Source organism: Anolis sagrei, chromosome 10, assembly GCF_037176765.1.
Source record: "Anolis sagrei isolate rAnoSag1 chromosome 10, rAnoSag1.mat, whole genome shotgun sequence".
NCBI classification, from domain to species: domain Eukaryota; kingdom Metazoa; phylum Chordata; class Lepidosauria; order Squamata; family Dactyloidae; genus Anolis; species Anolis sagrei.
The window spans coordinates 2,690,358-2,703,622 of NC_090030.1; the positions used below are offsets into that span (position 1 = coordinate 2,690,358).

The window sequence follows — 13,265 nt, forward strand, 5'->3', positions numbered from 1 at the left end:
GGCATCAACATAGTCACTGCTGAATGTTTTTATGTTGAATGTTTTTATACTGAATGTTTTATATTGTGTATAAGCTATTTTAAATTGTAAGTCGCTCGGAGCACTTTGGTGGAGAGCGACTAATTAAGAAATAAAGTGATGGGAGGAGATTCCATCTGAACATAAGGAAGAACTTCCTGACTGTGAGAGCCGTTCAGCAGTGGAACTCTCTGCCCCGGAGTGTGGTGGAGGCTCCTTCTTTGGAAGCTTTTAAGCAGAGGCTGGATGGCCATAAAACCAATAAAACCGATTTCACCTAATTAAGGCTCAACGTTCGCCATCTCATAGTCCAAATTCCAGTTCCACTTTTGTTATTTTGCATTGTCTATTTTATTTTGTGATTTTATGTATTTTGTTCTGTATTTTATTTTACTGTATTGTATTTTTGGGCTTGGCCTCATGTGAGCCGCCCCGAGTCCCCTTCAGGGAGATGGTTTATTATTATTATTATTATTATTAATAATAATAATAATAATAATAATAATAATGTTTATTATTATTGTCCTTATTCAGCGTGAAAGGCATTGCAGGCAGTCCCCGAGTTACGAACAAGATAGGTTGTATAGGTTTGTTCTGAATTTGTGGGTAAGTTGGGACAGGGAAATTTCTTAAGTGTGACTCCAGCCAATTCTATCTATCTAAAATCTTTGGATGGCATTGTTCATTCGTTCAGTCGTCTCCGACTCTTCGTGACCTCATGGACCAGCCTACGCCAGAGCTCCCTGTCGGCCGTTACCACCCCCAGCTCCCTCAAGGTCAGTCCAGTCACTTCAAGGATGCCATCCATCCATCTTGCCCTTGGTCGGCCCCTCTTCCTTTTGCCTTCCACTTTCCCCAGCATAATTGTCTTCTCTAGGCTTTCCCGTCTCCTCATGATGTGGCCAAAGTACTTCAACTTTGTCTCTAGTATCTTTCCCTCCAGTGAGCAGTCGGGCTTTATTTCCTGGAGGATGGACTGGTTGGATCTTCTCGCAGTCCAAGGGACTCTCAGCACTTTCCTCCAACACCACAGCTCAAAAGCATCGATCTTCCTTCGCTCAGCCTTCCCTAAGGTCCAGCTCTCACATCCGTAGGTTACTACAGGGAAGACCATGGCTTTGACTAGGCGGATCTTTGTTGCCAGTCTGATGTCTCTACTCTTGACTATTTTATCAAGACTGGACATTGCTCTCCTCCCAAGAAGTAAGCGTCTTCTGATTTCCTGGCTACAGGATGGCATAGGGAAGGGTAAACACTACCTCTGGAACCTCACAACCTCTGAGGATGCCTTTCATAGATGCAGGCGAAACGTCAGGAGAGAATGCTTCTGGAACATGGCCATATGGCCCAAAAAACCCTCAACAGCCTTGTAAACACTAGGCTTGTGCATACTCGTGAGTAGTCTGCTAATATCTTTAATAGAACAGAGAAATGTATGTCATGTTTTTTTTTCCTTCTGCCTCCAGATTGGCAACTCCTTGTTTGACGAGGAAGGGGCCAAAATAGTCAAGGACCTGATGGCGAAGGCGGAGAAGAACAAAGTGCGGATCAACCTCCCCGTCGACTTCATCACGGCGGACAAGTTTGACGAGAAGGCGCAGAGCGGGAAGGCCACTGTGGCCTCCGGGATCCCGGCCGGATGGATGGTGGGTCCCACGAGAGCCTCCGAGCCAGGTCCCCTTTTCACTCGTCTCTGGGGAAACGGCCGAACCGCAATATCCTCTTTTTTTCTTCCTTTTTAGGGCTTGGATTGTGGTCCCGAGAGCGTCAAGAACTTCGTGGAGGCCGTGGGCCGAGCCAAGCAGATCGTGTGGAACGGCCCGGTGGGCGTCTTCGAGTGGGAGAAGTTTGCCCACGGCACCAAAGCCGTGATGGACAAAGTGGTGGAGGTCACGGCCAAAGGGTGCATCACCATCATCGGTAGGGATGGGGTGGCCCCATGCGACCCTAGAAGGGAGGGCTCTTGACCTGGATCACTGGAACTGTCAGGGATTCTGGGGGAAGAACTAGTCCAGGAATGAGGAAACTTGAGCCCTTCCTCGAGGTGTTTTGGACTCCAACTCCCACCATTCCTAATAGCCTCAGGCCCCTTCCTTTTCCCCCTCAGAGGCTTAAGCGTCTGGTGGGAGTTGGAGCCCAAAACACCTGGAGGGAGGGTCCAAGTTTGCCTGCCACTTTTGGACTCTTGCTTGCTGAGCTGTTCCTGCCTAAGTGGCTGAGGGGGGAAAGGAAGGGGCCTGAGGCTGTTAGGAATGGTGGGAGTTGGAGCCCAAAACACCTAGAGGGAGAGCCCAAGTTTGCCTGCCACTTTTGGACTCTTGCTTGCTGAGCTATTCCTGCCTAAGTGGCTGAGGGGGGAAAGGAAGGGGCCTGAGGCTGTTAGGAATGGTGCGAACTGAAGTCCAAAACACCTGGAGGGAAGGCCCAAGTTTGCTCACGCCTGGACTAGAGTGAACTACATTGACATGAGCGTGGAGGTTGTGGTAGGGAGTAGAAAACCAGAATTTTTGTGCACAAACGTAATTTGCGACTTTACGTCGGCCACTGCAGAACCTCACCAACAATGCAGCCCACTCACAAGCCAATACCTTGGTAATTTACTACCTAGGTTTCTATAGAAAGTCACTCATGAAGTTCACACTCAAGAGATTCCGGTTTTCTGCACACTACCACAACCCCCAGCCTTGTGTCCATGTTACAGTTACAGGGTTTATCACTTTAACAATGACGAAAGGACCCACAAATTTTGGGCTCAGCTTTTTATTTATTTATTTATTATATAAATAAATATTTATTTGTTTGTTTGTTTATGGCATTTCTATGCCGCCCTTCTCACCCTATACTTCATTATAGTATTTACTTATTTGTGGCATTTATATGTCGCCCTTTTCACCTCGAAGGGGACTCGGAGCAACTTACAAGTAATATATAAATATATTATATTATTAGCATAGCACAATATCAGTATTCTATATTACTATATTGTACGATACCATTATATTGTAATATTATTAGTAACATAAAATATATAATATCATATTATTATGAGTATTATATTGTATTTCATTATAATATTTATTTATTTCTTTATGGCATTTATATGCCGCCCTTCTCACCCCGAAGGGGACTCAGAGCAGCTTACAATATATAGATACATACAATATATTATATTATTAGCACAGCACAGTATCAGTATTATATATTACTATATTGCACTGTACCATTATAATGTAATATTATTAGTAATACTACATGTAATATAAAATATATAAATATATCGTATTATTAGTAGTATTATATTGTATTTCATTACAATGTTTATTTATTTACGACATTTCTATGCCGCCCTTCTCACCCCGAAGGGGACTCAGAGCAGCTTACAAGATATATCTATACATACAATATATTATATTATTAGCACAGCACAGTATCAGTATTATATATTTCTATATTGTACTATACCATTATATTGTAATATTATTAATAATATAAGATATATAATTATAATATTGTATTATTATTAGTATTATATTGTATTTCATTATAATACTTATTTATTTATGACATTTATAGGTCGCCCTTTTCACCCCGAAGGGGACTCAGAGCAGCTTACAAGATATAGATACATACAATATATTATATTATTAGCATAGCACAATATCTGTATTATATTTACTATATTGTACTATACCATTATAATGTAATATTATTAGTAACATAAAATATACAATATGATATTATTATGAGTATTATATTGTATTTCATTATAATATTTATTTATTTACGACATTTCTATGCCGCCCTTCTCACCCCGAACGGGACTCAGAGTGGCTTACAAGATATATCTATACATACAATGTATTATATTATTAGCATAGCACAATATCAGAATTATATATTACTATATTGCACCATATCATTATATTGTAATATATAATTATAATATCGTATTATTATTATTATTATTATTATTATTATTATTATATTGTATTTCATTATAATATTTATTTATTTACGGCATTTATATGCCGCACTTCTCACCCCGAAGGAGACTCAGAGCAGCTTACAAGATATAGATACATACAATATATTACATTATTAGCACAGCACAGTATCAGTATTATATATTACTATATTGCACTGTACCATTATAATGTAATATTATTAGTAATATTACATGTAATATAAAATATATAAATATATCGTATTATTAGTAGTATTATATTGTATTTCATTACAATGTTTATTTATTTACGACATTTATATGCCACCCTTCTCACCCCGAAGGGGACTCAGAGCAGCTTACAAGATATAGATACATACAATATATGATATTATTAACATAGCACAATGTCACTATTATATATTACTATATTGTACTATACCATTATATTGTAATATTATTAATAATATAAAATATATTATTATAATATCGTATTATTAGTAGTATTATATTGTATTTCATTATATTTATTTATTTACGGCATTTCTATGCCGCCCTTCTCACCCTGAAGGAGACTCAGAGCAGCTTACAAGATATATATATATATGCATACAATATATTATATTTATTTATTTACGACATTTTTATGCCACCCTTCTCACCCCGAAGAGGACTCTCAGAGCAGCTTACAAGATATATATACATACAATATATTATATTATTAGCATAGCACAATATCAGTATTATATATTACTATATTGTACTATACCATTATAATGTAATATTATTAGTAATATTACATGTTTATATATATATATATATATATATATGTGTGTGTGTGTGTGTGTGTGTGTGTATATAATATTATATTTTTTGGACAATTACACTGGTTTAAGAAATTTAGTAAACAGACTGACTTGCGAGTGGACTGCATTGCTGGCGAGGTTCTGCAGTGGCTGATCAGTCAGTATTGACTGATTCCCGCTACCCACCCCAAAGCCTTTAAAACGCATTTCCATCCTGTCTTTTGCTGAGCAGGTGGCGGGGACACTGCGACCTGCTGCGCCAAGTGGGACACCGAGGACAAAGTCAGCCATGTCAGCACCGGCGGAGGGGCCAGCCTGGAGCTCCTGGAAGGTAACGAACACTCTCTCCCCTTTCTCTCTCTTGACCCCCTTGCCGTTTTCATGGAGTCCGGTTCCAGGGATGCCCACAGGGGCCTTTGGGGCCCGAGCCAGGCAGGTGGGGAGAATCAGGGTGCCGTTTCTTTTATCATATCAGGAGCAAACCAAAGGTAAAGTTGTAATGTATTTTTTAAAAACACAAAGTTTAAAAACTTGGCATTATACTAGATTTCCTTTGGCCAGTAGCTGACCACTTAAGGTGCCTCTGGTGTTGCTTCAAGAAGGCCCTCCATTGTGCATGTGGAAGGGCTCAGGCTGCATTGTAATAGGTGGTCTGTGGTTTGTTCCTCTGCGCACTCACATGTCGTGGACTCCACTTTGTGGACCCATTTCTTAAGGTTGGTTCTCACAGTGCTAGAGCCCCATCTGTTCAGCTCCTCTCAGTTCACCCAGTCTCATAAGGTATCAGCCATCTAGTCCCGTCTAGACTACTGAAATGCTCTCTACGTGGGGTTGCCTTTGAAGACTGCTCGGAAGCTTCAACTGGTTCAACATTCGGCAGCCAGGATGCTAACAGGAGCGGCACTCAGGGAGCATACAACTCCTCTGTTGCGCCAGCTCCACTGGCTGCCAATTTGCTACCGGGCACCATTCAAAGTGCTGGCATTGGCCTATAAAGCCCTAAACGGTTCTGCCCCAAGTTACCTATCCGAACGCATCTCCGCCTACGAACCCACTAAGACTTTAAGATCTTCTGGGGAGGCCCTGCTCTCGATCCCGCCTGCAACTCAGCCACGGTTGGCAGGGACGAGGGACAGGGCCTTCTCAGTGGTGGCCCCTCGGCTGTGGAACACCCTCCCCACAGACATTAGATCGGCTCCCTCATTAATGGCATTTCGGAAGAAAGTTAAAAACTTGGCTATTTGAACAGGCGTTTGAATGAGCAGTGCAATGAATTACAATGAATCATAGGAAATCGGAATAACAGATGACGAACTTGGATTATGATTTCAGTTATGAGACGCTAGTGAGTCACTTATTGATGGTGATTGATGTTTATTGATGTTAATTGCTTAGTGTATTATTGCCTTAATTGTTTTTATATGGTCTGTATGTTGTTAGCATTGAATTTTTGCTGCTGTTTGTTGTTAACCGCTCTGAGTCGCCTAAGGGCTGAGAAGAGCGGTATACAAATAAAGTAAGTAAATAAATAAATATTAGGGCTGGGCGGTTTCGTTTCGTTAATTCGTAATTCGTTAAAAATTCGTTATTTTTTTTGTTACGAAGCGATAACGAACCATTCAGGGGCAACCTAAAAACGAAACGAATTTTTCAATTCGTTTCGTAAATGCTTCGTATTTCGTTATGTATTCGTTTCGTTATTGGTTTGAGGTCATTTCGTTATTATTTCCGCATGTCTGGGGCAAGTTTTATAGTTGTTTTTTGTTTAATTAGTTAAAAAAAAAAATATCTCAACAACAGAGGGAGAGGGAAGCTTCAGAAGTTCCCCCTGTCCCATTTGGAGGTTTTTTAGCGTATTGCGCGGTCGCGTCTGCCATTAACGAATCGATTCGTTATTGTTTCGTTATTGTTTTGTAATTTTTTTACCATTTACGAAATTTCGTAAATATCGAACTTTTTTTAAAAAAAATTTGGAATTCTTTTAAATATCGAAACGCAAAAAAACCCAAAAAACGAATCGATTTTAGAAACAAATTTTTCCGTTGTTACCCAGGCCTAATAAATATATAAACCCATTTTCCTAGTTCCAACAGACCTAAATTTGGGATACAAAGGGTCCCTTGCTCTGCTCCTTTGACGGGCACGCATTCTTTCCTTCCGCCACGAAGCGCTAGGTGACAAAGACCTTGTCCAGCATTGAAATAAACCATCACAGAAGTTGCTAAATGCGGCTGCTTTTATTGGGAATATAAATCTCTTTTTTTTTCTTTTTTTTTGGGGGGGGGGGGAGTCTGATGGAAGACTGGGCATGGAAACCTCGTTCCTTGAGGATGGGAAAAGGGGAGATCCAGGTTTCACCTCCACAGTTGGGATTCAAAACACAACGGACGGCCTCTTTCTTCCAGTGGGCCCACAAGGTCAGGTTGAGCCAGGCCTGGGCAAACTTATTTATTTATTATTTATTTCGGTTGCTTCTACCCCGCCCTTCTCACCCCGGCTGATACCTTATGAGACTGGGTGAACTGAGAGGAGCTGAACAGATGGGACTCTAGCACTGTGAGAGCCAACCTTAAGAAATGGGTCCACAAAGTGGAGTCCACGACATGTGAGTGAGGAGAGGAGCAAACCACAGACCACCTATTACAATGCAGCCTGAGCCCTTCCACATGCACAATGGAGGACCTTCTTGAAGCAACACCAGAGGGAGCCAGGGCGGCTTACAAAAGCAAGGCACAATTCGATGCCCGCATTACATAACAGCAAAGGACAATAACAACAGTTAACAAACAGCAATTTTAGCAACAACAATTAACAGAAAACAATAATTATTATCGACAAAAACAACTATAAAAGCAATAAAATCAATACAAACCTCATTGATGGTCAGCGTTTCACAGTCTCATAGTTTAAGTTCCAATTTCCACAAATTGTCGGTCCTATCCATCCGGTTATCCATATCTAATTGTCAGGGTGTCCAAAGGCCTGGTCCCACAACCACGTCTTTACCTTCCTCCTGAAGGAGAGGAGGGATGTTGATGCCCTGATTTCCCCCGGGAGTGAGTTCCACAGGTGAGGGGCCACCACTGAGAAGGCCCTGCTCCTCGTCCCCACCAGCCTCACTTGTGATAGCGGTGGGGTCGAGAGCAGGGCCTCCCCAGATGATCTCAAATTCTGGGGTGGGACGTAGAGGGAGATACATTCAGACAGATACACTGGAACGGAACCGTAAAGGGTTTTGTAGGTCAGAACCAGCACCTTGAATTGTGCTCAGAACTGAATCGGTAGCCAGTGGAGCTGACAGAGCAGGGGGGTGGTGTGCTCCCTGTATGTCGCTCCAGTAAGCAATCTGGCTGCCGCTCGCTGGACCAATTGAAGTTTCCAAACAGTCTTCAAGGGCAACCCCACGTAGAGTGCGTTGCAGTAGTCTATACGGGATGTAACAAGAGCGTGGACCACTGTGGCCAGATCAGACTTCCCGAGGTACGGGCGCAACTGGTGCACAAGTTTTAATTGCGCAAAGGCTCTCCCAGCCACCACTGAGTCCTGGGGTTCCAGGCTCAGCAATGAGTCCAGGATCACTCCCAAGCTGCAAACCTGTGTCTTCAGGGGGAGTGTAACCCCGTCCAACACAGGCTGTAACCCTATGCCCTGTTCAGCCTTACGACTGACCAGGAGGACCTCTGTCTTGTCTGGATTCAGTTTCAATTTGTTAGCTCTCATCCAGTCCGACACAGCAGCCAGACACTGGTTCAAGATCTGGAATCGGTGGGCCCTCCCTCCAGGTGTTTTGGACTCCAACTCTCACCATTCCTAACAGCCTCAGGCCCCTTCCTTTCCCCCCTCAGCCACTTAGGCAGGAACAGCTCAGCAAGCAAGAGTCCAAAAGTGGCAGGCAAACTTGGGCCCTCCCTCCGGGTGTTTTGGACTCCAACTCCCACCATTCCTAGTAGTCCCAGTCCCCTGCCTCAGCAAGCAAGAGTCCCAAAGTGGCAGGCAAACTTGGGCCCTCCCTTCAGGTGTTTTGGGCTCCCAACTCCCACCATTCCTAACAGCCTCAGGCCTGTTATGCAGGAACATCTCAGCAAGCAAGAGTCCAAAAGTGGCAGGGAAATTTGGGCCCTCCCTCCCTCTGGGTGTTTTGGGCTCCAACTCCCACCATTCCTAACAGCCTCAGGCCTGTTAAGCAGGAACAGCTCAGCAAGCAAGAATCCAAAAGTGGCAGGCAAACTTGGGCCCTCCCTCCGGGTGTTTTGGACTCCAACTCCCACCATTCCTAGTAGTCCCAGTCCCCTGCCTTTTCCCCCTCAGCAAGCAAGAGTCCCAAAGTGGCAGGCAAACTTGGGCCCTCCCTCCAGGTGTTTTGGGCTCCCAACTCCCACCATTCCTAACAGCCTCAGGCCTGTTATGCAGGAACATCTCAGCAAGCAAGAGTCCAAAAGTGGCAGGGAAATTTGGGCCCTCCCTCCCTCTGGGTGTTTTGGGCTCCAACTCCCACCATTCCTAACAGCCTCAGGCCTGTTAAGCAGGAACACCTCAGCAAGCAAGAGTCCAAAAGTGGCAGGCAAACTTGGGCCCTCCCTCGGGGTGTTTTGGACTCGAACTCCCACCATTCCTAACAGCCTCAGGCCTGTTATGCAGGAACATCTCAGCAAGCAAGAGTCCAAAAGTGGCAGGGAAATTTGGGCCCTCCCTCCAGGTGTTTTGGGCTCCCAACTCCCACCATTCCTAACAGCCTCAGGCCTGTTATGCAGGAACATCTCAGCAAGCAAGAGTCCAAAAGTGGCAGGGAAATTTGGGCCCTCCCTCCCTCTGGGTGTTTTGGGTTCCAACTCCCACCATTCCTAACAGCCTCAGGCCTGTTAAGCAGGAACAACTCAGCAAGCAAGAGTCCAAAAGTGGCAGGCAAACTTGGGCCCTCCCTCTGGGTGTTTTGGACTCCAACTCCCACGATTCCTAGTAGTCCCAGTCCCCTGCCTTTTCCCCCTCAGCAAGCAAAAGTCCCAAAGTGGCAGGCAAACTTGGGCCCTCCCTCCAGGTGTTTTGGGCTCCCAACTCCCACCATTCCTAACAACCTCAGGCCTGTTATGCAGGAACATCTCAGCAAGCAAGAGTCCAAAAGTGGCAGGGAAATTTGGGCCCTCCCTCCCTCTGGGTGTTTTGGGCTCCAACTCCCACCATTCCTAACAGCCTCAGGCCTGTTAAGCAGGAACGCCTCAGCAAGCAAGAGTCCAAAAGTGGCAGGCAAACTTGGGCCCTCCCTCCCTCTGGGTGTTTTGGGCTCGAACTCCCACCATTCCTAACAGCCTGTCTCTTGACCTTCCCACAGGTAAAGTCCTGCCTGGGGTGGATGCCCTGAGCAACGTCTAAGCGAGAGAGACCCGGCTGCAAGGAGACCTCCCTCCCTCGCTGTCCCTGTGCACCTTCCAGCAGCCGCGGCAGCGCTTCCCTCCCTTTAGGAACCGCACATCACAGAATGTCAGCCTGGGAACCCGAGGGAACGAACGGCGGAGGGGCTGAAGAAGGCTCTGGGTCGTGGATCCTGCTGTTTTCGAGACGCTGGTTTGCTCACGGTTGCTCCCCCTCGGAACTACTCTCGTGTCCACTTGTCCCTGTGATTCTAGAGTGTACATATTGGTGTTGCTGGCCTCCAGTCTCTCCCAAACCAGCTCCGCTGCATTCGTTGTTGTTAGTCGCTGCTCTTTGTCGATCCACACCGTTCACACACAGCACCCCGAGGGGGGGAAACGGCGGGTTTCATGGTCCCGACTCCAACGTTAGCTTCGAAATAAATGTTTAATTTACGAACCAGTTGACACTTATTTACTTATTTGCAGCTTTTATATTCTGCCCTTCTCACCCTGCAGGGGACTTAGGGTGGATTACAGTGCACACATATATGGCAACATTCAATGCCAATTTTTGACATACAACATATACAGACATACACAGAGGCTATTTAACTTTTCTGGCCGCCAGGGAGCTGTCGCTTTCATCATCCATCTACGACGCTGATGAAGCACTTCCGCATTCCCCGCATGCTTCCCCGCTGGAGTGCTTTGCTGGAGTCTTTTTTACGGCCTCATAAATCAGTTAATTTAGCCTCCCCACACTTTAAGGTGGTACCTTATTTTCCTACTTGACAGATACAACGGTCTTTCGGGTTGCAAAGGTCGACAACATGCTACACCCAATTGGTTGGAAACCCACTCCAACCCGGGCTGGCTTTGAACTCATGACCTTTTGGTCAGAGTGATCTTAATGCAGCTGACACTCAGCCAGCTGCGCCACAATCCCGGTGCACGGAAGCCTCGTTCTTTGATGTGCTTCCCTTCTCCTTCAGTGAGATAACTTTGGGGCTGCACTAGATGACCTTTGGGGTGTTCCCTTCCATATCTATTCAATTACACCAGTGTTTCCTCAACCTTCCTAATGCCGTGACCCCTTAAGACAGTTCCTCATGTTGTGGTGACCCCCAACCATATTATTATTTTTGCTGGTACTTCCAAAACTATAATTTTGCTACTGTTATGAATCATTATGTCAATATCTGATCTGCAGGATGTGTTTTCATTCACTGGACCAAATTTGGCACACATACCTGATATGCACACATTTGAATATTGGTGGGGTTGGGGTGGGATTGATTTTGTCATTTGGGAGTAGTAGTTGCTTGGACTTATAGTTCACCTACAATCAAAGAGTATTCTGAACTCCACCAATGATGGAATTGAACCAGACTTGGCACAGAGAACTCCATTGACCAACAGAAAGTACTGGAAAGGTTTGGAGGGCATTGACCTTAAGTTTGGGAGATGTAGTTCACATACATCCAGAGAGCACAGTTGACTCAAACAATGAAGGATCTAGACAAAAAATGGCACGAATCCTCCATATGCCCAAATATGAACACAGATGGAGTTTGGGGGAAATAGACCTTGACATTTGGGAGTTGTCATTGCTGGGATTTATAGTTCACCTACAATCAGAGTATTCTGAACTCCACCAACAATGGAATTGAACCAAGCTTGGCACACAGAACTCCCATGACCAACAGAAAATATTGGAAGGGTTTGGTGGGCACTCACCTTGAGTTTTGGAGTTATAGTTTACCTATACCCAGAGAACACTGTGGACTCGAACAATGAAGGATCGAGACAAAAAATGGCACGAATCCTCCATATGCCCAAATATGAACACAGATGGAGTTTGGGGGTAATAGACCTTGACGTTTGGGAGTTGTAGTTGCTGGGATGTATAGTTCACCTACAATTAAAAGAGTATTCTGAACTCCACCAACAATGGAATTGAACCAAGCTTGGCACACAGAACTCCCATGACCAACAGAAAATACTGGAAGGGTTTGATGGGCATTGACCTTGAGTTTGGGAGTTGTAGTTCACATACATCTAGAGAGCACTGTGGACTCAATGATAGATGTGGACCAAACTTGGCACAAATACTCAAAATGGCCAAATGTGAACACTGGTGGAGTTTGAGGAAAATAGACCTTGATATTTGGGAGTTGTCGTTGCTGGGCTGTATAGTTCACCTACAATAAAAGAGTATTCTGAACTCCACCAACGATAGAATTGAACCAAGCTTGGCACACAGAACTCCCATGACCAACAGACAATACTGGAAGGGTTTGATGGCCATTGACCTTGAGTTTGGGAGTTGTAGTTCACCTACATCCAGGGGGCAGTATGGACACAAATAATGATGGCTCTGGACCAAACTTGGCACGAATACTCAATATGCCCAAATGTGACCACTGGTGGAGTTTGGGGAAAATAGACCTTGACATTTGGGAGTTGTAGTTGCTGGGCTTTATCGTTGGCGTTCAATAGAATTGGGCCAACCTTCCCACACAGAACCCCCATGCCTTGAAGGGACTTGCTGGTGCATACTGCCTTGCATGCGCCCCCTCGCACAACTCCATGTGCCAAGCAATTCAACCCAGTTTGTGGCAGCCACAAAAACAACAAAGTTTCTGGAGTGAAACAACAACTTTCAAGCTAAGGGCCGCACAATTAAACAGGAAAGAAACACTTTCAAGCTTTCAAACACTTTTTTTCCCCTTGCACACGTAGTTCTTATTTATTTACTGTGCTTGTATACCGCCGTTTCTCAGCCTAACTGGCGACTCAACGCGGTTTACAACAAAATATACAGTGCACAGTATACAATTAAAACCATAAAAAACATAATACACAATATTACACGAAATCACAATCCAATACATCTCCTAACTAAAATCGTGGTCCAATTGCATCATCCATATTACCAATCCGTAATCAACACATTCATTGTACCGAATTAGCCAAATGCCTGCTTGAACATCCAAGTTTTTAGTCTTCTTCGGAATACCATCAGCGAGGAGGCTGATCTTACCTCCATGGGAAGGGCGTTCCAGAGCCGAGGGGCCACCACAGAAAAGGCCCTGTCTCTCGTCCCCGCCAGCCGCACCTGTGAAGCAGGCGGGATAGAGAGCAAGGCCT

General features: G+C 44.6%; 1 protein-coding gene across 1 annotated transcript in view; it reads left to right on the forward strand.

Moving 5' to 3' along the window:
• The window catches only part of LOC132762832 (phosphoglycerate kinase), a 33,307-nt gene extending 22,735 nt beyond the window's left edge, over positions 1–10,572 (forward strand). The window contains exons 8-11 of the mRNA XM_067471499.1: positions 1,485–1,664; positions 1,761–1,938; positions 5,000–5,098; positions 10,094–10,572. Of these exons, the coding sequence (XP_067327600.1) occupies positions 1,485–1,664; positions 1,761–1,938; positions 5,000–5,098; positions 10,094–10,134 (498 nt within the window). The 3' untranslated portion in view covers positions 10,135–10,572. The remainder of the gene's footprint in view (positions 1–1,484; positions 1,665–1,760; positions 1,939–4,999; positions 5,099–10,093) is intronic.
• Positions 10,573–13,265: the final 2,693 nt, after the last annotated feature.